General features: G+C 43.2%; 1 protein-coding gene across 1 annotated transcript in view; it reads right to left on the bottom strand.

Annotated features, from left to right (window-relative positions):
* Positions 1-473: 473 nt before the first annotated feature.
* Positions 474-27,266, bottom strand: part of LOC308336845 (metal transporter CNNM4-like) — a gene marked incomplete at its 5' end in the record, with an annotated part of 28,905 nt that continues 2,112 nt past the window's right edge. Inside the window, 9 exons of the mRNA XM_080794425.1 lie at positions 474-1,120; positions 2,819-2,988; positions 10,277-10,373; positions 17,779-17,948; positions 20,423-20,557; positions 21,058-21,201; positions 23,958-24,269; positions 25,001-25,345; positions 26,424-27,048. Coding sequence (XP_080650551.1) covers positions 575-1,120; positions 2,819-2,988; positions 10,277-10,373; positions 17,779-17,948; positions 20,423-20,557; positions 21,058-21,201; positions 23,958-24,269; positions 25,001-25,345; positions 26,424-27,048 — 2,544 coding nt within the window. The 3' untranslated portion in view covers positions 474-574. The remainder of the gene's footprint in view (positions 1,121-2,818; positions 2,989-10,276; positions 10,374-17,778; positions 17,949-20,422; positions 20,558-21,057; positions 21,202-23,957; positions 24,270-25,000; positions 25,346-26,423; positions 27,049-27,266) is intronic.

Genomic DNA, 27,266 nt, shown 5'->3' with positions numbered 1-27,266 from the left:
TACACTGGGCAGAACAAACTGATAGAGAGAGAGAGAGAGAGAGAGAGAGAGAGAGATGGAACAGGAATCAATGTCTTTCCACAGCTCACTTAAGAGCAGCCTAATTGACATGGCAGTCATTCACACAAGTCACATGTCTGGGTAAAAAACAAAAACGCCTCACTCTATTCTGTAGCCTTCATCTGGTTTTGAAGAAGAGGGTCTCCAACCCAATGCTGGCAAATGAAAGAGGTTCTTGCACAGATAGATGTGGGTGTGCGTACTGCGGATGCTCTTTTCATTCCGTTTGACGTTTTAGTTGTCGCTCCAGCACGTCTATTTAGGTCTTTAACAGGGGGGGGGGGCATGCACTAAGACATTATAAGACCTGGGACGGTAGGGTTATACTCTGTCAGACACCAGAAATAGCAGATCTACAAGCTCAATGAGAGTTTGTATTTTTGGCTATTTCTGGCCTGGGACTTAAATCAGACTAACATGCAAATGGGACTTAAAAAGTGTGAGCGTATGTGTGGCATCAACATACACAAATAACATCATATAACCCGAAACCAGCCAAAGGGACAGTGGTTAGTTAGATAGTGCTCTCAGTGTGTGCGTGACTGATGTATGTGTGGGAATAAGGCTGTGGTGTGTGTGGCTGGCTGGCTCTGTGGCAGTTCTGCTGCTCGCTGAGCAGACTGGTGGTCTCCCCCGGAGGAGTGCTGTGCTCCGGGTGCACGCGCGGCGGGGAGGCGGGCTGTGCCGCTTTAGAGAAGGCGAAAGTTGAATGGGGGTACGGACCTGGACCCGGACCCGTGACGGACGGAGGCGTCTGGGACAACGGGGTGTGGTTGCTGCTCGGTGTGGGCGTAGGCGTGGTTTGGGGCAGGGGGTTCTGGCTGCCGGGCCTGGGGCTGGAGGAGGACGAGGAGGTTTGGGGAGGAGGAAGAGGGGCGCGACTGTTGGGCGGCGGCGTGGGCTGAGGGAGGGACGGGGCGGTGTTGGGGCTGGGGGTGGGGGTGGGCAGGGGCGCCGAGACCACTTTGTCCAGGCGAGTGTGACTGCCCTCTGGGGACTGAGGGGTGCTGGTGTCCAGTCTGGATGCCAGCAGGCCGTTCTGGTACTGGGAACGAGTCAACTGCATGGTGAGAGAGATGGGGGAATGAAATGGAGAACTATACAACCCAAGACACACAAAAAGAAAGACATCTCCGGTTTACTTCCCATATCTGCATGAAGTAGGTGGCCTCCTTTTTAGGAGACCGGAAGCAGGTTGGGGTCTATTCATTCCAATGGGAGAGTGAATGTGAAATGAACACAGCCCCTGAACCGTTCTTCACTCCTGTCGTCACTGAACTAAATATTGGACCTGATCGTCATAAGCGTGGTTAGATCGGATTTAGCGCCTACTAAACCTCAAACTTTCCTTTCCTGAATTAATTACAAATGTGGCAATTGCACACAATGCAAATTGTGCAATTTGATTTCACATAAATGTACGTCTTTGAACCAACCATCAGCAGAAATGAAGTATAACATCAAAGGGGTCATTTCATGTAAATCAACACATGTAGTGACACTCACTGGTCGGATTTTGTAACCGGCTTTCTTTAATCAGCTTATTTTGCTTAAATAAAGTAATTTCTGTTGGTTTTGTAGTGTCTTAGTAGCTAGAAAAGCACAATATAAGTCTGGTGTATCCTTATTATTATTAAATTGAATGATTGCAGTGGATTCATGTGGGAAACATTCAGAGTGGAAGCTCGTTTCTCAGAACTTACAGGTCAACTGAGCTGGTTACACTCCACCAGCTATGTCTTCAGTTACAAGGCAAGTGGAGCCAGCGAAACACTAAAGCAGGGGTCTTCTTCAACAGGCCCGGCACCCCTAGGGGGTCTTCAGAGTTACTACAGGGGGGCCGCCAAATATTTGTTAGGTAGGAACCTTTTCCACACTAACCACTTGAACCCTAGCCTCCCTATTCTGAAGGGAATATTAGCCGAAAATAGAAGATCTACAAGCTACTTTTGGTAAAAAGTGGTTTGGTGTAGAGCACACTAGCACCTCAAGGCACTAAATTCTAAACTACAGACCAGACCTCTCAAAGCAAACTAGTCAAGACTACTTGACCTCACACCTAGTACCTAACCCCTGCTCGTTATGCTAGGGTAGAGGACAGACTACAGCAACGGGCCTGGTCTTCAAGATACTCAAGGGACCAGACTACTGTAGTCTAGTTACTACTGTAACTAGTTCAAAAGAGTGAGAAACGCCCACGGGCACAACACCAGAAACAACTCCACTGATCTCATTCCCTCCAGATTCGGCACAAGCATAGGGATGAATTAATTCTACTATTATGCAACGAAATGTGGAATGCGGTACCACCAGCCATCAAAAAGTGTGAGTCCCTATCCTCCTTCAAAACCACCATTAAAGAGCACCTCTCTGGTCAATGAGATTTTCTCTTGGCAATATCTGTAGAGGGCGCAGTGGAGTAACAAAGTATTTTGTCTTCCGGTGAAAACAAATATTTTTCTGGACAAAAAGTGCATTTTACACGTGTGGTGGGAGGCTCAGAGTGTGTCCACCGGGGAAAGTAGGCTTTCTTCATAACAAAACCGTCTTTGTATTGGTGAGTAGCGAAATCATCATTTGTATTTTTGCAGAAGTCGAAGCTATATGCTGCATATCATGGGAGGGCAATGAATTGAGTGCAACGGCAGCAACATTAGGGCTATGGACCAGAGCTAAATGTATCCCAGTACTTTTTGCAAACTGTTAATAAAGTATTCAATAAATCAATCAATCAATCTGAATAAACAAAGGGAGTTACCTTAACAAACTGCACATCGGTGAGAGCACGCACACAGAAGTCGGGTGTGTACGTGAAGGGGGTCCCCGGTATGTAGGTGATGCTCCCACCCACAGAGTTGTTGTCTGGCGCATTGCAGCTGAGCGACGCAGAGCGGTTCAGACCACCGCCGTGAGACGGAGAGCGCAAGTCTGACCAAAACAGAGAAACAGAGTGAGCGGACGGGGGGTAAAATATGCACGCACACACACACACAAACCCACATGCATAATGCATATGCATGCATGTGCTGCGTGTGTGCGTGCACACAGTGGCGCACACACACATCATGAGAGCGACGCGTTCGTCGACTTATCTTCACATCGAGATTAGTGATGGGAAGATCGGGGAGAAAGAAAAAAAGTGAAATGTTGGGATGGAAAAAGATCATTATTAAAGAAGATGAGTGCAGGCCTAGAAAAACATGGCTGATACTATACGGTAGTATATGTGAAGTAGATCACACAGATAGATGCTGAGCACACACACATATTAACATATTAACCACTTTCAGACTCAGTCTGGCGTCCCTAATTTGGGGCGTGTCGTATAAAATTAGGGCTTAGGTGGTTAAATGCAAATATAAAGACAGGTTTAGTATGACCAGTGGTGATTGAGTAAATGGGAATGATGTCATGTGATCTAAACGGCAGAGATGTGACGGGACAATGTCTGCCATGCAAAGAAGCAAGCACAGCACAGCACATACGGTACCTGACAGAATCGCCTGGGTGGTTTGTTTATTTTTGGAACACAGTTCTTATATGACAGTACCACAGTTCCAATGCAAAAAATAAAATAAGTAAAAATAAAACGCGGTGACCATGACCAAGGGTATAGTGGGAGTGACGTCAGGACCTCGGGACACAGACATTAATTTCCAATGTCATTAAGGTCATATGGTCGGCAAAAGAGCAATATGTGCTCATTCCAACACCCGTTGCTTTTATAACTCCAGCCGGCCGATGGCTGCTCAGATGGTTCTGAGGAGCGCTAATAAGAATAATAACGTAGACTATTTATACTATTATAACAGTATTTACATTTAACCAACGGTCAGGCTGACCTACCTTGATCCCTATCTGGGGTCATGCCCATGTTCCCTCAGCCCTATGTTCCCTCATGTTTATGCATATAAAGGCAACTTTAGTGTTATGTGGAGTGGGTGTCGCCAGATTAAGAATATGATTTTTTCCCCGTTTTAGCGGTGCCTCCGCTCCATTACGTAGCTATAGTGCGCCTTTGTATGTCTGTCCCTGTGTCTGTCTGTCCAAGCACGGAAAGCTTCAACACGGTAACGGTAACTCTGTCATTTCTCACCGTTTCGGTTGCGGGGTGGCTCGCAGGAACCAGGCTGCCCCTTGGGATCTAGATGTTACAGTAACTATTAAGTTATTACACTATTACACTTAAGTTATTACACTATTACTCTATTACACTACTACACTTATAACACTATTACACTACTACACTTATTACACAATTACACTATTACACTACTAGACTTATTATACTATTACACTTATTAAGTTATTACACTATTACACTACTACACTATTACACTACTACACTTATTACACAATTACACTAGACGTATTACACTACTACACACATTACACTATTAGACTATTACACTACTATACTTATTACACTATTATACGTATTACACTTGGTTGAGGGAACATAGGGCTGAGGAAACATAGGGCTTAAGGGAACATAGGGCTGAGGGAACTTGGGTACGGTCCCATTTAACTTTGTGACAAATAAAAGATGGGAATGGATCAGTGATTAAAGGAAATAGTGACAGACAGGGACACTGGGAACTAGAGCCCCATCCAGCAAGTTGTAATATTAGCGCCCGTTTCAAGTCTTCTACTAGCCTGGATCCAGCCACTCTCAAGCTTCAGGAAGCTTCAGAGTCTGATAATCAGGCTAGTCTTCTACTGTTGAAGCTGTTATGTTTAAGCCCGTTGAAGCTGTAATTCAGAGCCTGTTCAGTCTTCTGCTCCCGCAGGTTTTCCCTGAACCTAACCCTAACTCAAAAAACAACAACAATGGGGCTTGCACAAAAGCCAATTTCACCCACTTTTCAGTAAACTGTGATGTGACAATAAAGTGCAGCAACCCCAACCGACTTCACAGCCAATTGTGGAGGCTCCTGGCCTCCTGCCGTGGTGGAACTGTACCCCTGTGCCACTGCACAAACACAGAAGACTTCTAAATGAACAGTCATTTGGGCAGTTAACGTTTGCTAAAGTGAGCGCGGTATTGTTGCACTTGCTGGATAAGGGCTCTACAGACGACGAAAGAGATGAAAGACATGTTAGATAATGTTGGTTTTACCTGGGAAACGAGAGAACAGAGAAAACCTTTTAAGAGAGAGGCGTCGAGGACGGGGGGATGACACTGAGGGGGACGGGGGTGGGGTGACAGCTGAGAGGAGCGTGGGGGGTGGGGGGGGGGCAGAGAGAGAAACAGACTTTTAGTCAGTGCACACCATGTAATCCTGTGGTGTAAAGTAACCTGGTACATTTACTCAAGTACTGTACTTTGTAGGCTATACTAGTTACTTACTAGGCCTTTATACATTTTGGCCATTTGAAAATAGCTTATCTACAAGCTCACAATGCATTGAGAGCTTGTAGATCAGCTATTTTCAAAAGATTTATATACATTGTATGCATTTGAAAATATGGGAAATTCATCAAATTTGAGTACTTCCTACTTTTGGTACTGTAAGTACATTTTTAGACCAATACTTTTGTACTTTTAGTCAAGTATGTTTTGAACTCAGGACTTTTACTTGTTGATTTTTTTCCCACCACTTGTTTTCAATAAAGGTCAAATAAGACAGCGGCTGGATTAATTTACAACAGATTAAATAATGTTAGAGCCTATTTTGTTTTTATTTTGTTTGCCTCAGAACACCACAACTATACAGATCTGGTGGCATCGCATCTCAATTCATGCTAGTCTATTATAACTATACATAGACTACATGTACTGTACGTATAGTTATAGACATACGTTTTCTTGTAACTAGACATTCATAAAGCCACTTTGAACCTTTGCGTCCCTAGTCTGGGCAGGTCATTGATGAGATACTAAGCGAGCATTTTCAAGATTTAGTTGTATTTTAAGAATGTTTACAAAGCAACGTGACATGTTATGAGCTATTTTTTAAATAAGGCTTCAATGATAACTTTTTTGGCATCCTCCGTTTTAGTTTTTATTTCTCTCCTGAAATGAAGCCTCGATGACAATTTTAGCTCCAATAAATGTTTTACATAACAAACCAAATGTTCTTTTCCCCCTCTATAGCAGCAGTCAGTAGCCGCTGGAGTAGTGCAGTTTCTGTCCTCTCGTAGTATTTTTTTTTTGGTAGACGGGATATTTTTGGTGAAAACACTAAAATACAGCAAGAGGACAGTGTGCTTCAACAGGTGAACACCACCACACTACTCCAGTGGCTGATGACTGCTGATATACAGTAGAGGGAAATAATTGGTAAAAATGTATGTACAGTATAGTGTTGTTGTGTAAACGCAAGGAAAAGTGACATACTATGCAGAAACATTATACAGTATGTGCAGATGATATTGTGCGTGAATGCTTCCCAATGGAGGGTCGGTCTCCTCACAGCCGTGCACCCCCCACAGACCCTTAAGGTCACAGTTATCAGTCTCTGTAGTTTACAGTATGCCCCCTCCCCCCCCTCCCCCCCCCCCCCCGTTTTAGCGGTGCCTCCGCTCCATTACGTATAGCTATAGTGCGCCTTTGTATGTCTGTCCCTGTGTCTGTCACACGGTAACGGTAACTCTGTCATTTCTCACCGTTTCGGTCGCGGGGTGGCTCGCAGGAACCAGGCTGCCCCTTGGGATCTAGATGTTACAGTAACTATTAAGTTATTACACTATTACACTTTAAGTTATTACACTATTACACTACTACACTTATTACATATATTAAGTTATTACACTACTACACTACACTATTACACTACTACACTTATTACACAATTACACTATTACACGTATTAAGTTATTACACTATTACACTACTACACTATTACACTACTACACTTATTACAATTACACTATTACACTTATTAAGTTATTACACTATTACACTACTACACTATTACACTACTACACTTATTACACAATTAGTGACATACTAATGCAGAAACATTATACAGTATGTGCAGATGATATTGTGCGTAGTGAATGCTTCCCAATGGGGGGGTCGGTGTGGGGCACCCCCCACAGACCCTCAAGGTCACAGTTATCAGTCTCTGTAGTATACAGTATGCCCCCCCCCCCTCTGTGTGTGTGTGTGTGTGTGTGTGTGTGTGTGTGCACGTGTGCATGTGCGTGCGTGAGGGAGTGTGTCAAAGATTTATGGGTGAATCAGCAAGCATGCGTGTTATGAGGGGCCACAGGGGCGAGTGGCTGTGTGTGTGTGTCTGTGTGAAACCTCCTATCTCCATATTTATTTTTATGTTTTTCACACATTTATGTCCCAGTTCAATATAAACACTGTCGCACACAAGTAGCACAAAAGTAGCTGATCTACAAGGACACGATGAGATGAACTTTTTTTGGTATTTCTGAAAAAAGCTTCAAAGTGAAAGTGTGCCAGTGTGTTCTATGAATATTTAACCAATGCAAAGTATTAACAGGTCAGGAGCTTGCACTGGATGCATTTTGAACACAGGTTATTTTTTCCATTTCCTGGAAAAGAACGGTTTTGGTTGGACGACGCTCAAAACACTTTTAGATCTGCTACTTTTGATGCTGTTGTGTGAGATATTGATCAAGTAGGGCGTTCAATTACGGGAAAATATAGTTTAAATAGGCAGACAAGAGGTTTCTGTGTTGTACTGTAGGAGTAAAAGGCACTTCCAGATTCAAGGTCGAGTTACAGAATGTGTCATATCCCATATCCTCTCCTCCCATGTCTTCTCCAGCTTATCATCAGCGTTGTCATTCTTTACAGAACAACCTTCTTCACTTTCCCATGGCTACACTCTCTCCTCATCTCCCACTCACTTGGTGATGTTTAGGCCTTATTATGCTGTCGCCCAGGCCAACCATAATGTCAATACACACTCATTATTTATCTTCATCTTCTGCGTATTATTTCAAGCGCAATGCGTTGCAAGCTTGCGAGCCCCCCCGCCGTAAGAGTGTTGTGCAACCTCGCATCAACGCAAGTTTCTTTAATAGAAGCCAAGCTTGTTGGTCAGATGACTTTAATCAAGGTTGCCTTCATCAATAAAATGTTACTTTGGAGGCCACTTTGCAATTACCCCACTGCCCACCACTGGCATATCTTCTTCTTTCTATCATGAGAAGGCTGCTGAGCTCAGCTGGCGGCTGAGAGAGAAACACTGCGCCATTGTCCGACTCGTCCACAAGGGGCAGAAACGGTTACAATGTTTTCATTCATGTTTTTGCTGTTTTTGCTGTTTTTGCTGTTCTGACTGTTCTGACTGCTCTGACTGTATGTACATGTGTGGGTTTTCTTTTTGTATCATTTTGTCATATTCTTCTCACGTTCCAATACGAGTATTCAGGGGTTTATCAAAATGTCATGAAACAAGTTAAACAACACAGCATTGCAAAAGTTCAAGGTCCTATTAAATGTACGGTATTAAAATGTTAGACAGATGCCATGTGTTTGACCTGGCATCCTATAGTTTATATAGTTTCAAAGTACATATTATTTATTTTTTTATATTATAATGTTTAGACTGATGATTAGGTTTACCTATGATCCTAGATTACTACAGTATTTCTACACATTTGATGTATTATTACCTTGTGTTTAACCTGTAAATCACCTGCAAATCATCTGCTAAATGCCCAAGTTATGAATTGATTACGTTTTCTATTCTAGAACTGTAGCGTATAATATGCACAGAACAGAGAGGCATATTTGACTGCTTGACATCATGACAGCTGCACATACTTGCACATAAAAAAGCTGCATAATGTGTAAACATATGATCCAAAACAGAAACGAGAAACATAAAAGTTAGTTATGATACACATGAACACATCAAAGCAGCAACAGCAAGACAGTGTCAATATCTATAGGAGACTTTAACTCCCTCTATGCCAGCGTTTCTCAAAGCATGGTCATGGGGACCCCCAGGGGTCCTTGAGGGGGTTCCAGGGGGTCGCCATGTGGCTGAAACTCTTATGTGGCTGAAACTCTGAGAGTGTGTACAGATGGAACCAAATAGCCCTTACGGGAAGTTCACACTTCAGGGCAAAAATACGTATTTTTTGGTTCCAGTTCCAAACCAACTTTTAGGGACCTGAACCAATTAATTAATTTGGTTAAAAATTCAGCGGGGAAAAAAAAGAATGGAACCGGTTCAACCCCGCTGGAAAAGGGGTCTCAGTGTTATGGTGGTCGGTGAGCTAATGGTTATTTACAAAACATCTTGACATTCTATGAAATGTCTTAATTTTCATAAATGTATTCTTAGAAAAACATAAATCTAACAAATATTCATGTTTTTCCAGAAATATTCTCTCTATAATATACTCCAGTAAAGGTCCTTGCAGACTGAACGCGTTTTTCGGAAACAACGGCGGAAAAACGCTGCTAGAAATCCAAAAGAAACGCAGCAGTGTGCAGGCACCTTAAGGATCATAAAACGCAATTATTATTGTACATACAATATCCATGCAGTTATGACAGCAGCACACCACTAGGTGTCACCAGTGTTGCCATCTCTATATTTATCATGCTAAATGTCTCATCATAAGCATTTATACTTCGTGGTAGGACAGTGTTTCAGTGACACTGGCGCAGGGCGGAGCATCTATTAAGCATTGAAGCTCAAGTGTGTGCAGCTGACGTGTGACTTGGCCTTCCAACAAGGACTAACACTACTGACACTCTCTGGACTCTGATACCTGGCCTGCCTCACACAAAACCTAGCATCCTCTCTCTCACACGCAAGAAACAAGAAATTCTTGAAAACACACACACACACACACACACACACACACACACACACACACACACACACACACCTAATGTATTAATAATAATCTAAAGCAAAAAGACTGGCATATACTTGTAGTGGAGTAAAATGTAAATCTTAAAAAAACTGCCTAATGATGATGTCACTGGTAGGGTTTCTGAAGTGTCCACAGGCCCCCTATGAGACACACTGACTGTAGAAAATAATGGAGCTGTATCGGAAGGCAGGTTGAACTCGACACAACACAGGAAATGAAAGTGTGTGAATATTGCATGCCCCATTTTCTCCTCCATCGCACAAAGGTGAGTCTTGCCAAAAAAGGGTGGCTCAATATTTACACTGTTCTACCATGAAGTATAGTTCAGCACTTCGCCCATTTTCAACCTTATCGTCATATTGTTTGTGTGTGTGTGTGTGTGTGTGGGGGGGGTTCTCACCCACTGACGGCGCATTCAGAGCCATTACTCCGTAGTAGGAGAACGGTCCCGTTTCAAACTTCATGTTTTCATTGCCTGCCTCCACCTCCACCCGACCCTGTTGAGAACACACACACACACACACACACACACACACACACACACACACAATTTAGTCAACACTATATATGAATGTGTATATACTGTATATGTATTATTTTGGGGGCGTCCCCAAATGACTAGCTTAATGTGCAACATTGTTTTCTCACTCAACATTAAACAAACCATACTAGTATACTGTATATATATGTATGTACTGTATATGTATCTGCACATTGCTAAAGTGACAATTTAAATGAAAGAATTAATTATTTCCCCAAATGCTAAGAATTTACTAATAATATAACATTACAAATTTGTAAGTAAAAATATCACTTTCATAGTGATACAGATGTACAACGTTAGCTCTTCAATTGATCGAAATTGGAACTCAATTAATTAATTGACTCATCAATAAACACTGTCCGGGGTCCTCGGACAGTATGGGGAGCAGCTCTGTGCTGGTTTGCAATCATTTATATACTATACAACATTTTCAAACAAAGCCCAAATTGTGAAATATTACCTGAAACAGAGGCAAAGAAATGTGGAAATAGCTGATCTAGTAGCAACTCATAATATAACAGCACAAAATGTAATAATTTGAATGTAATAAAAACTCATAATGTAATAATCAGCTCATAATGTAATTTTAATCACTTTACGCTGACGATTTATTATTATACATATCCAAACCTTCCACATCTATTCCTAGTATTATGTCCACCTTAAAGAGTTTTGGCAGGGTTTCGGGGTATAAAGTCAACGTTTCCAAAAGCGTTTTATTTCCTATCAATACACAAGGCAATCAAACTTTTGGCTCCCACCCATTTAATGTTACAACCAGCTTTCGATATTTAGGAATCATAGTAACCAAAGCACTTAACGACTTGCTCAAGCAAAACCATACAAAACTTTTTGAACGTACTGAACAAGACTTAACGAAATGGTCGAACCTTCCTATCTCACTTGCCGGCCGAATTAATATAATTAAAATGAATGTCCTCCCTAAATATCTGTTTCTATTCCAATGTATTCCAATTTTTGTTAACAACACTTTTTTTAAGAATCTGGATAAAATTATCTCCAAGTTAATTTGGGATAAGAAACACCCCCGAATAAAGAAGGATTTTTTGCAGAGGCCTAAATCAGATGGCGGAATGGCATTACCTAACTTCAAACTCTATTACTGGGCGTGTAATTTACGTGCACTCTCATTTTGGCTCCAAGATCAATTGCCTACATGGGCATTTATTGAAGGTCAATGTTGTCCCCCAACATCGTTGTCAGCTTTAATCTTTTCCCCAGTGGCCTCAAGATATACTAAGTTGCCAAAGGATTCCATAGTCTCGCATTCTCTCAAAATTTGGCTCTCAATACGAAAGCATTTCGGTTGGCACCCGGGCTCTGTGCGCGCACCACTGGTCGCTAACCATGCTTTTTTACCGTCCCTCTCTGACTCATTATTTAAAGTGTGGCATAGAAATGGTATTCACTCCTTCAAAGATCTTTATATTGATGGGTTATTTCCGACCTTTGAACAAATACGACGCAAATTCAATTTACCCCAATCACATTTCTTTAGATTTCTACAGATACGACATTTTTTAACACAACACACTGATTCATTTCCAAACATACCTCCCAACTCATCAATGGAATCTATATTTCTACCTGACCCATTGCTCAAAGGAGGTGTTTCTATTATTTATAACTCTCTCTCATGTTTAGATAATAATGCCTCCTTGGAGTATTTAAAAACTGCTTGGGAAAACGACTTAGGAATATCTATCACTGACGAGCAATGGTCTACATCTCAAAAGTTTGTGCACTCTTCTTCAGTATGTGCCAGGCACGGTCTTATACAGTTTAAAATATTACACAGATTACATTTGTCAAAGGAAAAACTCAACAGAATGTATCCAAATGTGAATCCAGCCTGCGACAGATGTGGCCACTCGCCGGCCACTCTAGCTCATATGTTCTGGCATTGCACAAAACTAAGATCATATTGGCAAAATATATTTAAATCACTGTCAGACATTGTTGAAAAACCTCTTGACCCGGATCCACTAACAGCAATTATGGGAGTCACAGGGCCCGGGGTCAAACTGTCTACTTTCCAATATAACATGGTAAAATATGTGACTCTACTGGCTCGCAGACTGATACTGTTGAATTGGAAACAAGCACAGGTTCCAACTCACACTTCACTTATGAAGGATGTTATGCATTACTTACAATTGGAAAAGATTAAATTTGAATTGAGAGGGAGTGAAGATAGGTTCTACCAGACATGGCAACCCTTCATTGAATATTTTAATAGGTGCACGCTAACCCCTCCTACACAATAGATAGCACAATAGAAAATTGGAAAGAAAGAAAAGGAACTGAAAGAAAAGGAACTGAGTGTTTTTTCTTTATTTTATTTTTTATTATTTAAAAAAGAATGTCTAATTTACTTAATTCACAACATGTTGGTAGTTTGAGAGCAAGAGTGTCTGTCCTGTTGTCTGTTTTGTTTGTCTGTTCACACTTGTCATTGTTTAACTGTTTTTTTTTGTTCTACACTTATGTCTTTTTTTATTATACTGTATGTGGAACAATTACATTGCCTGTTATTTTTTTTCATTTTTATTTAACTGAATTACTTATTATCATTGTCTAAATCTGAAATTGTCTTTCAAAAATGCCTAATAAAAACAGTATTAAAAAAAAAATAATGTAATTTAAAAAAAAATAGCGCATAACGTAATAAACGGATTATTCGATAATGTAATAATGTGTTACATTAATAACCTCACATAGTAGCTGATGATGTAATAAAAGCTCATAATGTAATAAAGTCTCATTTAAATTAGGGTATTACACTATGAGCCGTTATTACATTATGTAGATTGGCTACTGGTCGTTGCTACCAATGCTCTGGGCTGCCAGAGTGGGGCTCTCTAATGTCATGTAACAGAAACACACAGCTTGTTCTTCTTATGAATATTACATCTCAGCACACAGGTGTGCTTGCTAAGGTTCCAGTATCTCCTCTCTTACCTCACGTACACACACTCACAACCACAGGTAGTGTATCACATGTGGCTTCTCAGTGACATCACCTCATCTCCCCGGAGGTGCGACCCTGACGCACACAAAGTACACACACACACAAAGCACGCACACATACTTCTTCAAGTGCTGGAACTAGAGAAGCCGTTCTCAAGTTGCATGAGAGTGTCAGCATCCAATCTGTCGACACCTAAGGTGTCAACAACGGAGTCACACACACACACACACACACACACACACACACACACACACACACACACACACTGCGTACAGAAACTTGCAATGGGCCTGGTCTTCAAGATACTCAAGAGACCAGAGTCCATACCTATCAAACTACTTAAAAAGACTGACGAATGCCCACAGGCACAACACCAGAGGCAGCCCCCCCCCCCCCCCCCCCCCCAGAGTTGGCACAAACATGGGGATGAATTCATTCTACTATTATGCAACCAAAATGTGGAATGCCCTACCAACAGTGTGTGTGTGTGTGAGTGTGTGTGTGTGTGTGTGTGTGTGTGTGTGTGTGTGTGTGTGATAGACTGATCTACATGGCATGATGTGTGTGCCCCAGGGTGAGCAGGGTAATCCCAGCACAGTCACACAGATGGGGGAGGAGGTGGGGTGGGTGCGTGTGTGTGTGACTGATTATGTGTGAGGGGGGAGGGGTAACTTTGACCTTGGACAATCAGAGGGGCTGCAAGCCGCCGACTTGCAATTTAATGCTAACTCTGCGTAAGCCTCAGCATAGTGTGTGTGTGTGTGTGTGTGTGTGTGTGTGTGCGTGTGTGCGTGCGGCTATTATTTGGATCCGACATGGCTATTATTTGCAGTTTCTACAGCCTAATTTGGATCTGACGTGGCTATTATTTGCAGTTTCAGCCTAATTGGAATGGTAACCAAATAATGGCCCGGTGTAGGCCGGTGCAAAAATAAAAGCCTGCTGCCCTGCTGGTCACCAAAAGCTGAATCTTGATGATTTTTTAAGAGAAGCTAGGGGTTCAGTGTCTTGCTCAAGGACGTGAGGAAGGTGTGTGTGTGTGTGTGTGTGTGTGTGTGTGTGTGTGTGTCTGTGTGCACACACACAGCACGTGCACGTGCACGTGCAGAGAATATGTGCATGGTCTCTATAGTAGGGCTCAGATTGAAACGAGTGGATGCATTGTTCAGTGCAGTAATGCTTGTATAAGTGTCTCCAAGGAGGTTCCGCTGTGTTGGCTTGCAAAGCACAAAGCTTTGTTTGTATCTCCATGGTGGTGCACTGCAGGAGAGCATCTAATGGTGCAGCTCACACACGACTGTACTGTACTGTACTGTACTGTACTGTATGCGTCACTACTGAATCACTACTGTATTCATATTCTCATTCAGTTCTGCCTGCATTCTGCCTCTCTGTTTAGTTCTGGTGGAGGACAAAGAGTCAAAGAATAGATACCATATTTGGTCAAATATTAGTCAATTACGACCGAGTTGCTCAGTCAAATTTTCTGTATTTGAGATCAATTGCTTGTGTTGCAAATTTGATCTAAAGATAGCAGATCTAAAAAGCTCACAATGAGTTGCGATGTGGCACGGAGGTGAGCTCACTGTTTTCACTTCTTATTAAAGGACCACTTCACCACTTTTCAACTTTCAATATCTTCATATAATAGGTCCTCACTAATAATCATGAAAAAATGGCACTACTTTTTTCTACTCAGTCTGTGTCTCATAGGAGGGCTGTGGGCAGTTTAGAAACCGTCTTCCAGTGACATCATGATTATTATTTTTTAAACAAGATTCTTTTACTAAAATATTTAGATTTTCATTATCGTGAGAACGATAAAGCCTGCAGTTTCTATTAGCTTGTATTCCCCATCGATGATGTCACTGGAAGACTGTTTCTGAACTGCCCACAGCCCTCCTATGAGACACAGACCGAGTAGAAACAAATTGCGTAATTCTTGTGGTTAATTATCGTTTGTAAATGTGTTTTAATTTACCAAGTTTGGGTCCACACAGGGGGTCACCTTCCTAGAAATGTTTGTATGAATTCATATCAATATTTGTATTTCAAATGTAGTAGAGTGAAAGTCATTAGCTACCCCCAAAAATCTTATACTCAAGTAAATGTACTTTGTTATAGCCATTATCCACTGAACACCGTTTCTAGTCTCCCCTCGCCAGTGTTTGTCGGTTTTCTCCATGCATTCTCATTGTCTCTCCCCCACCTCTCTCTTATGTAAGATGATCTTAGTGAAGGTCAGGTTGACTAGAGATGCCCCTCAGCAAGATGATGCAGATCAGAGAGACATCTGAACAGCATGTGGATCTGATCTCCCACATTATATGCGCAGTAACTCTGTCTGGAATAGCAGTAATAGAGCCCTAATTTGGGTTTATTTAAAAAACTACGGTATATGCGTGTGTGTGGGGGGGGGGGGGGGGGGGGGGGGGTGCAAAGTTACGCTACCATGCAGATTGGAAAATAACATATTCACTAAACAGTATACAGCTTTAATGTCAATATCTATTTCATCATGTCATATATCCATCCAACTTATTATTGTCTGTTTATTTGTATTTATTAGCAATAGGGATGGGAAGTCCAGAACTATGCATTGCCATCTGCTGGCTACCGTTAATTAAACTGATTATGCATTAAAAATCTGTTCAAGCTTGAACTTTTGTGAAAGTAATTTTGCAATCCTTCCTCTTCGATGTCTCCCTTGTGATCGATACCGGTCCATTCAAATTTCAAACTCTAGATGGGCCCGCCCTAAAGTTATTAGTGCAGCCGCACCCAGAGTTCACAACAGGCCCGCAAATTAAAGACAGCGACTACACCACAAAACTACAAAGAAACACAGCATATCCATCGCTGAGTGTTGCCCAAAACGCTCGTCATATCATCATCAAGCATGCATCCAACAAGCAAGAAAAATATATAGGCTTTGGTTAATAACAGGGAACTGGCTGGAGGAAATGATCTAATTACAAGCAGGAATTGTGTGGAGAGAGAAAGCGAGTGAAAATGTATTAGGTGAAGCCAGCTCAACTTTGTTGTTGTTGTTGCTATAGTGGGTGTCAAAAGCTACAAGTGTTGGATGTCAGTTTGTATTTTCATGTCGCTGGCTTCCATTGACAATGAATGGTAGTATGTACAGTAGCTTTGTATCTTCACGACACTGGCTTCCATTGAGAATTAATGGTAGCCTGTAGCTTTGTAGCTGCCAGTATGAACACAGCAGTAACTTTAGCACATAGGCCTATCTGTGCAGCTAAAAACTCGTAAGTAACTACAGTATTGGAGTTGGACACAGCGATCATAATAACGGTGCCAGAATCACTATGGGATGTGATATATTTAACACTTCATCTGTTACTTCACTAGGTTTCGTCTTCTATTGATGGCACGCCAAACTGTTGTTGACAGCGGCCCAAAATACCGCCATGCTTTTCTGGAAGCAAAGACAATTTAGGCTTCTATGAATTCACAACAAGCTCAATGGGCAAAACAAGGGTTTGTGCTCGCAATGCAGTCTCACCAGCTTTTGGCTTCTATGGTGCATTATTCTTTCATCCTATCTTTTTCAGCTTCTAGAAATCAAAGGCTTTCCTCTTAAAAACGTGAAGAATAAGACTGAAAAAAGAAATGATAACTAAAACAACTTATGCGCGTGCAAAGCTAACTAAGGTTGACAAATGCATTGCATCCCATTCTGGGTTCACACACCCAGAACTGTTTAATAGTTTAAAAAGGACCATGGTCTGCTTATACCTTTGTTCCGGTTCGTTTGGAGTGGTGTGAACACACAATCGAATTCTGGTGCAGGTCAAGCAAGCGGACCAAGGTCCACACGAAAAGTCTGAACTCGGTCTGCTTCCAACTTGAGCAAACCACAGTCCGAACCACAATTGATATCATAGGGTTCATGGTTGTGCGCACGATGCGCTCAACCTTAGGCTACTGTAACAGGAAGTTACATTCCATCCACCGTCCCAGGCTGAGGCTGTTCAGTGCACAGAGCACGCACGCACATATACACGCACGCACTCACAGGGAAATAGTAACCCACAGTGGGATATGTCCTGCGAGGTCACCTAAATTATAATTAGTCCCATTTCATCCCATGGGGAGAACATGAATACCGTAGCGGACAGCGTTAGGGTGCAGTACCTGTAGAATGATTAACATTAATACCGTAGCGGACAGCGTTAAGGTGCAGTACCTGTAGAATGATTAACATTAATACCGTAGCGGACAGCGTTAGGGTGCAGTACCTGTAGAATGATTAACATTAATACCGTAGCGGACAGCGTTAGGGTGCAGTACCTGTAGAATGATTAACATTAATACCGTAGCGGACAGCGTTAGGGTGCAGTACCTGTAGAATGAGAATAAAGAAGTCGGCGGGTCTTCCTCGTTGGTAGATAAAGTGTTGAGGCGAGCGCTTCTCGTTCTCGTTGAACTTGATCTCCTGGATGACGTCGGGGTGTCTCAGGACCCTCAGCAGCACCTTCTCTGTGATGGTACAAGGGCTGAACAGTGCCACCTCTGGACAAGATGAGGACAACATGGGGACATAAATGAAAAAGGACATTAACCGAAAAACTACAAGACTACAACAGCTGTGAACTATTTCGTTGAACCGAAAGTGTTTATGTGATGAGTCATATCTTCTGTCTGTGCCGTGTTCTCTCAGTGTAAACAATGGTTTTCCACTTACGTCCTTTATCTCAATCTGAGCCCACAAATCTTTAGATCGTGTGTGCGTGCACGAGGAGATTTTGGATATTCGATGACTACACAGTACACAGTACACACCATGGGGGCTACCGGAGGCTAACGATTGATGCCAACAGCGGTATAAAATAATTAGAGAAACAAATAGAATGTGTATTTCACAACTGTCTGAAACTGTGTGAAACACACTGTAGTGTTATAGTCCAGCTAGCACTCTTTGAAGGCCCGATTATCACTACAATGTCACCAATATTCCAGTCCAGGTGACGATAGCATACAATTTGACTCACTCTTTTAGTGTAGAAGTGATTTCAGCCGGTCTCATGTCAGTAGTGGACATTGTACAAACAGACATAGACAATACATTAGCAATATTAGATGTGCCAGACTGAGTGACTCTATTGAAAAATAATCAATTTCTAATAAAATAATCAATGTTGAGAAAAACAATTTAACGTGAATAAAAACAACAAAAGAATAACAATATCAGATATGTTTGCACACAGTATACCAGGGTTTCCTGCATAATGTTGTTGGCATGGCGCTGCGCCATGCTTGAAATAAATTGCGCCATGCCAAGCTGCCCAAAAAAATAAAAAGACTTTAAGGGGGCTAGTGAATCATGGTGTGTGTGTGATATGAAATGTCTAGTACCTCCCCAGTGCCTCCCTGAGTGCCTTCCCAGTGCCTCCACAGTGTCCCCTCAGTGCCTTCCCAGTGCCTCCCCAGTGTCCCCTCAGTGCCTCCCCAATGCCTCCCCAGTGTGTGCCCCTGAGTGCCTCCCCAGTCCCCAGTGTCCCCCCAGTGTCTCCAATAGCAATACAAGAGCAATAATACGAATTAATCTTAATTTATTAATCTTATTAATTAATTAATTAATCAAACACTGATATACCGTTGTATGACTAAAGAAATTGCTCGAATAATCGTTAAGGAAATAATGGACAGTTGCAGCCCTAATGGGAAAAGCTAAAAGCTTCCAGGAAATGGTCTATTCCCACTAGAGGGGCCTGGAGCCGACTGGCTGCGATTAGGAAGCACAGAAACACGGAAACGTCCGACGTGGCGTTGGTCACTAACTACTGTAGGTAACGTACTGGTGATTATCGGTTGATAACATTCGAAGCCGGTGGTTTCAGGAGATGGTCTGTTCCCACCAGAGGGGTGTTTCAAGAGAAGGTCTATTCCCACCAGAGAGGTGTTTCATTTCCCACCAGAGGGCTGGAGGTAACGTGAGAAGTTATCATCCACCACTGTTTGTTTTCGTGGCTCTGCTGTGCAGGCATTTGCTTTATTGACCTCATCCTGGAAATTGGGGCTGATCAGATATCATACACATCAATACATATAACACATTATGATGCATGCATATGAGCACAAATTGATGGTTGGTTCAAATCTGATGGTTGGTTCAAATCCGCCCATTCCCCCCAATTCTAAAGCCAAGAACAGAATGACTATCCACTCACTTTGTCCAGGATTGAGAGCCGACTTGTGCACTGTGCACTTTCCTTTGGACAGCTAACCCAGCTGCAAGCTCAAGTTAACTTGACAGAACATTCTCTCCCCACAAGGATGCAAGTTCCTTCTTTATGTTCTTGGTTTGTTTTCTTGAACGTCTCAGAAATGTTTGCATGTGTGGCACATGCATTTACAGAGCATGTTAAGATCAACCAATCAATTCTGTTCCGCCTTGAAACAATGGAACTAATGTAGTATATACTTTAGTGATGGTATCACAATGAAAACTAACTTTTCAAGGTTTTAAAGGAAGGAAACAAAACTCATTATATATGTATTTCTTTTACATATATTAATGTCATATTGTCATAAATATCTTACTGTTTTGCCAAGTATTTGGGGGTCCACTTGCAACATCCTCATGCGGCCCACAGGTTGAGAATCACTGGTGTAAGATGTGAAGCTGTGTACTTGGCAGGAGGGGTGCACTGGTCGCTTCACAACGGTGTTGTGCCAAGTTTTTTTTGTCTTTTTTTTGGCAGGATAACCATGTGCGCATGCATAGTGTTCTGCACGATTCATGAGCCAAGTACTCAAATGATTACTTTGCATAACAGGTTGTGCAAATGCATCCTCCTCACATACACTGTACTGTATATAAGCATTAAGCAACACTGCATTTTGGCTACAGTACTGCTGCTGCCAGTGTCCTATCTATCTGCACACAACAACAATGTCTCAGCCACCATAGAAAAATAGAAAGGTACGGAAATCACTAAAATAGCGCTCTGCCACTATTACACCCCTGCTTATTGGACAGTCACCTGTGGCCAGGAAGCGATGTGCTGCCAGCATCAGCTGCGGAGAGATCTTCACTTTGCTGTCACCGTGTTGTTTGAAGGCAGAGAAATCACGCCTGTTCTTATTGGGGTCCACCTTCTTCCTGTGTCTGTTGTCAGCTGAACAGAAGAAACACACAGGAGGTGAGAGAAAAGCACATTTCCATGGAAAAACAGACAAACAATTTGCTAGCAAAGATCCATATCATTAATCAATTATTAATTAGTCCAATTATTATTTTCACTATTGAAATAAGGCGTACTTTTTGTAGGTTTTGGTCCTGTGGAGACAACAAATGTCTCTTTTGGGTCATAGGTTAGGGAACCCCTGATCTATATCTATACTGAGTTGTAAGTCCCCCAGGAGTTAGTCTTGCGTTGCCAGACTGTTGCCTCTCGCAATTTCCAAATACTTCCGTCATACACTCTGGAGAACGGGAGCTCTGATCATGAGGCAAGCCATAAAGTGGAAGAGAAGCCTCCTCCCCACTTCCATTTCGTCTTCACAGTTGCACAGATCTATTATTTATTTTATAAGATTTGCCTGTGTACAGCAGCAAGAGGAAAGATGCTGACTCACTGTAAAAGGACTGATTCGTCCAAGAAAGATGCTGACTCACTGTAAAGGTCTGATTCATCCAAGATCTCTGATTTGATGATCTCCTCGATGACGTCCTCTAAAGTGACCAATCCCAGGACCTCGTAGAAGGGGTCCCCCTCCCCCTCGTTGTTGACCTTCTGGACGATGGCCAGGTGGGATTTACCTGGTGACAACAATGACACAGGTGACAACAATGATACAGGTGACAACAATGACACAGGTGACAACAATGACACAGGTGACAACAATGACACAGGTGACAACAATGACACAGGTGACTCACTGCCTACAAGTATTATTACAAAACTGTTACTTTCCCAGAAATTGAAAAACAAAAAAGTGGCCTGTGTTACAACAATAGTTATTAATATTATTGAGTCACAAGCCCTTGTTTTTATATTTATAAAACCCACAAACAAAAATTCTGCCTATTTGGTCTGTATCTCAGAGGACGGCTATGGACAGTTCAGAAACCTGCCTACCAGTGACATCATCGGTAGGAAGGTTCGGTCAATTCTAACAAGATTTGAAGGACCAACCTGGGCCCATATGAAAATCTCCACGTGTTTGTGGACCACCCATTAGACCACTTAACGCAGCAGCTGGGGCGCTCAGATGGGTGGGCCATGTGCCTTTTCAGAGCATGATTAGGACTTTGGTTGAAAAAAAAGGTTGAAAACCTTTCTCTACGACAAAGCCTATAGCCAGACTTGTCTCCGGGTCTAGCTGGATACCATGGTCGTACATTGTTGTGTGGGTTTGTCTCCCAGCAGTACTTGTAATATACACTATATAGGCTCCAGTAAGGCCTGCCACTAATCCAACATCCAGGGAATCTCTCCCCGGAGTCTCTTTTCTTCCTCCCCGTCGCAGTTCTGTGTACCTCTAATATTAACCCCCAACTGACTGCCGAGTGTGACCGTGGATCAGGCCTCACAGAGCTCGACCTGGACCAGATGTGGACCAGACCCCTCCACGGAGCCCACCTGCCTATTCTCTGTCTTTTTCTCTCTCTGTCTATCTCTCTCTCTCTCCCTCTACCCCCCCCCCCCCCCCCCCCCCAGACACGGTCGAGGCAGATGGCCGCCCACCCTAGAGTCGGGTTCTGCCTGACGTTCCTTCCTAAACCATTCCGTTACCATTGTCGCAATATTGCTTGCTCTGGGTGGATCTTTGTTGGTTGTAAAGTGTCTTGAGACAACTTGTTGTGATTTGACACTATAATAAAATTTAATTGAATTTAATTGACTTATTTTTTTATTACATTAATCTATTAATGATATATTATCATTACCAATTATGTGAGGGCCTTCTTACAGTATCCTCGCAGCCCACAGGTTGAGAACCAGTGTGACATGCAGTAAATGTCAATTTGTTGTGCTTCCAGCTGTGTGTGAGTCTGATTCCACTGTGTGTGTGCTTTCGTGCGCATGTGGACCCTCTCAACCTGGTGAAATGCATGCTGGGATGGTTCCATTGGTCAATATGTCAGTCAATACACACACACACACACACACACACACACACACACACACACACACACACACAACTTTTGCTACTGTTGATGCGACGCTGTAGTATGTTCAAGTAGGGCTTTAATTTACGGAAAAAGAAAATAGGGATCAAATATTATATAAAATCATTGATCAACTGTGATATATAAAATAAATATATAAAAAAATGATGTTGGTCAAACTTGGTGTGTCTAGGTGAGACATGTCCTTTGACACGATCTAAATGTCTCAATAGAAGAGCAGGGAGACTAAATAAAACCACCCCAATTATGTAAGTTACATTATAGTCAATAGAGAGTATGTACATGCATGATTTTCCCATCAGGACACGCCCCGCTCATCTAGAATGAGTGGCAAAACATTGAGTGTTGGAGTTTGGAAGCGCTCGTTGGAAATCACTCAATCGTCCTGCGTACCACCTGTTTCTAAATGTCACATAATGCAGGAGGCAGCATTAATGTTGTGTTATTGAAAACAAGCACTTCCAAACTCTGACACTAATAAAAGAATCAAATGCGGGGCATTTCTTAACAGAAAGTAGCTCATAACGTTTCTATGGTGGATTTTCATGAAACAAAAACTTTTCGTTTTTCGTTCAGCTGCAATGTTGGTGAGTTTAACATTGTTTAATGCAATCAGACAGGACTTTTCTGTTTGGATGAATGGGCTGTCAAGGCCAGAAAGTAGTTTTTTGCCACTCAGTGGGCGTTCCCGCATAACTTCCAGGTACGATGATGTCACACGCATACCCTCTAAACAGACTGGACAGAAAAACTTTATAATATTGCCGCTTTAAAATTGGCCTCTGAACTTGGAGACTTTACTCAACAAGATGAGCCATTGCATTATGAATGTGTGATTACATTTTGAGCCACTATGAGTTCATTCTTAAAGGAGAATTCCATACTAAAAGGCTTTCTTACCTTTCTTTGTAGTTGTTCAAAGAGGTCCAGGTGTTATTTTGTGCAAAAGCTCCTTATTGGCTATTTCCCCTACCATAACAAGCCCTAAATGAATTGCATTGAATTGAATGGGATGTATGGGGTGTTGTGCTAATTCGCTTATTTCCATCGCTCAAAATTAGATTTATTTTGTATATATCCTCTCTTCATAATGTAAATAATAACCCACGCGGCACACTTTACTACTTATTTCGATGGAAATAAGCGAATTAGCACAACACCCCATACATCCCATTCAATTCAATGCAATTAATTTAGGGCTTATGGTAGGCGAAATAGCCAATAAGGAGCTTTTGCACAAAATAACACCTGGACCTCTTTGATGGGGACGTAACAACTACAAAGAAAGGTAAGAAAGCCTTTTAGTATGGAATTCTCCTTTAATGTAACACATTATTACATCATATGAGCAGTTATCACATTAGGAGTTGCTACAGACCCACCTTTTTTGAACTCCTCCAGCATGGCGTCCAGCCGCGTGTCGTGGAAGACAAAGTGCACGGGGTGGTTGTAGAACTTGGTGATGGTCTTCAGCGTGGTGCAGTCGTCGGGGTCCACGAACGCCAGGTCCTTCACGTACAGGATGTCCACGATGTTGCTGCGCTCGTCGTCGTAGACCGGGATGCGAGTGTAGCCGCTCTCCATGATCTCCGAGATGGTCTTGAAGTCCAGCACGGAGTCCACCTGGATCATGAAGCAGTCGGTCAGCGCCGTCATCACGTCCTCCACCGTCTTGTTCCGGAGCTCCAGGGCACCTTGGAGCAGAGATTTAACCGTAATTAAGGCCTGTTCGTACTCCAGTTTTAGGTGATATGGTGAAAAATATAAATAATATCTAGGACAGTGTTTCTCAAAGTGGGGTCCTGGGACTTTCAGGGTTCCTTGAGGGGGCTCCAAATGGACCCTTATGGGTCTGTAACTCTGATGGTGCATTCACACGGGCAGACGCAAAAGATGCAAAGCTACACAGTGTATGTGTAGCTTTTGCAGCAGCTACAAACGTCGGATGCATCTTCATATCGCTGCATGGTTTACATTGACAATGAATGGTAGACTGTATCTTTGCATCTGCCCCTGTGAACGCAGCATGGTAGTGTACAAATGGTTCCATTTGGTTTCAGTTATGGGAGAATACATACAAATTCCATAAATAATTGTTTAAGAGCAGCTACAAAATAATAATGTACGGCCTACAGTAAGACGCTGGTTGGCAGGTATCAATACACTTCTAGACCAGGCCAGCATGGATGATTACATTTATTTCTTCACCGCCTTGTCTTGATTTTTTAAACATGACGTCATGGGCTGCTATGCTCGATAACAGGCTTGATAAGCCCAAAGCTTATTGATAACGGGTACTCCATAAACTTGTTATCGGATTTTTTCGGGTATCGGTTATCGAGCTCCATCCCTAGTTAAGAGGGAATCGTTAAGGAACCAGAGTGGTTCAAATCCTAAAGGTTCCCGACCCTCTAGGTAACTCTACCTTGGATCATGGCCATCTCCTCCTTGACCAGGTCGTTGTAGGGCTCCGTCACCTTGAGCATGCCCACCAGCCGCTCCCGGTTGTAGACGGTGCCGATCTCCTGGCCCAGCAGCACGTCCAGCAGCTTGCTCACGGGGTAGGACACAGGGAAGGTCAGCAGCATGAAGAACTTGGTCAGCACGACCGTGTTGGCCCCGACGGCCAGGCCGTGGCGAGAGCACAGCGCCTGCGGGATGATCTCGCCGAAGATGACGATGCCCACGGTGGAGGCGACCACCGCCGCCAGCCCGGAGCCCACCACCTCGTCCAGCAGGATGGTGAGCGTGGTGTTGACCAGGACGTTGCCTGCCGAGCAAGAACAATCCAGGTGATTTGGTAGCACTTTGTTTTAATATAGTCCTGGCTTTAGATGGGCTCACACAAAATACTTAACCAACGAATAGTAACGGACTACCTTGATAATTCACGAGTTTGAGTATGAATAAGTGCGTACATCTGTAAATGTAAGGATTTAGACAAGCTTATTAAGTTTGTTACATTTAATACACGTTTTATACACACATTCAGACTCAAACTGACTAGTTGTTAGTTCAGTATGTTGTGTGAGCCCATCTAAAGTCAGGACTATCGTATTTATGCCTTAGCATTTATAAATGAGATAGTAGCAGTTATATAGAAAATAGACATTTCCTCGTTTCATTTAGATGTTGGGTGTGGGTCCAGCATATCTCATAATAAGTAGGTCAGGAGAGGCTTATTGTCAGTATCAGTCTGTCCCCGTTACAATGTGTTCCCAAACCTTTTTAGCCATGCACCCCCTGTTACCTCCCGACCTAGCCCCCCCACATGGAAATATAAATTGCATAAGCTATATAGAGACATATATTTCCTATTTATGAACCTGAATGGCATATACATGCAGCATAGGCTATATTCTGCATAATATACTTGCCATATATTGGCATAATAATGTTAATGTATTATTTAAAAAAAACATAGCACCACTATTTGCCTTTTCATGTCGCGCACCCACTGCGCTAGACCACTGGGAGATGGATTGCTGGGGTGGAGCGCCACACCTACCACCAGCTCCCAGTATTCTTATACCGCACCGACTTGCTGCACCAAAGCCGTACCCATGACCTTGTTGTTCAGGCGAGAGCTCTACCGACCAAGCTACCCGGACACAAAGATAGAGCTGGACTCATTAAAAATACATAGGCCCCACGAGAGTACATGTACTTAGATCTTCTTCTGCAGGTCTACTAGAGATTTCAGTTAGAGTTAATAGTAATACCCAGAAGAAAATGGGTGATGCTGCGTTCATCAGTCAGTGTACGCCCCTAATCTGTGGAACACATTACCTCAAGAAATCAGGGAGGCATTCCCCCATTCAGGCCTGTGGTGTGATCGTGTGCATTACCTAGAAGCAGGGAACACAGCAGGTAGTTCCCTTTGCTGCGGATCGGCTCTATCTTGCGGGCGTACTTCCTCTCCTTGTCTGTGCCACAGCTCTGCACCACGCGGAGCTCCATGGGGTCCAGGGCCATGAGGCCCAGGTTCAGCCCGCTGAACATGCCGGACAGCACCAGGAGCACCGTGATCAGTATGACCTGCATCCACAGGGGCATGAAGGAGCCCTTCTCCTCCACCACCAGCACTCTGCCGTGGCTCTCCGACATCAGCATCCAGCGGCCGTCGTCCTGGCTCAGCGTGCACAGCGCGTACTCCTTCCTTTCCTCGCTCTTGCGGAGCGGCTTGACGTAGACGCTGAGGAGCCCCGACGTTCCCCGGCCGCTGATGTTGGTCATGGCGCCCCCCACCACGTTGATGTCTTTGGTGAAGTCGGCACAAGTCCTGTTGGAGGGGTCCACCACGGCTATGTTGCTGTTGTTGTTATCGCCGCTGGTGGCCCCGCCCCCCTCCTCTTCCTCCGCATCCTTGCCCTCCCCCTCCTCGGTGAGCTCGGTGAAGCGGATCTGTGTCCAGGTGTCCGGGTTCAGGTTCAGCCCGTAGAACCGCAGCTCCACGGTGCTCTCCTCCGTCACCTGCATGCACACAGGAGGACTATGAGACCATGAGCCGCTGGCACAGCCCCCCAGCAGGTCCAATGACTAACCCTAACCTGGCACAGCCCCCCAGCAGGTCCAATGACTAACCCTAGCCTGGCACAGCCCCCCAGCAGGTCCAATGACTAACCCTAACCTGGCACAGTCCCCCCTTAGCAGGTCCAATGACTAACCCTAGCCTGGCACAGTCCCCCCTT

The sequence above is a fragment of the Protomyctophum bolini genome, assembly GCF_963924005.1.
Source record: "Protomyctophum bolini genome assembly, chromosome: 22".
NCBI lineage: Eukaryota > Metazoa > Chordata > Actinopteri > Myctophiformes > Myctophidae > Protomyctophum > Protomyctophum bolini.
Note: the sequence above shows the minus strand (reverse complement) of the source record. Positions and strands in the feature narration are given on the sequence as shown.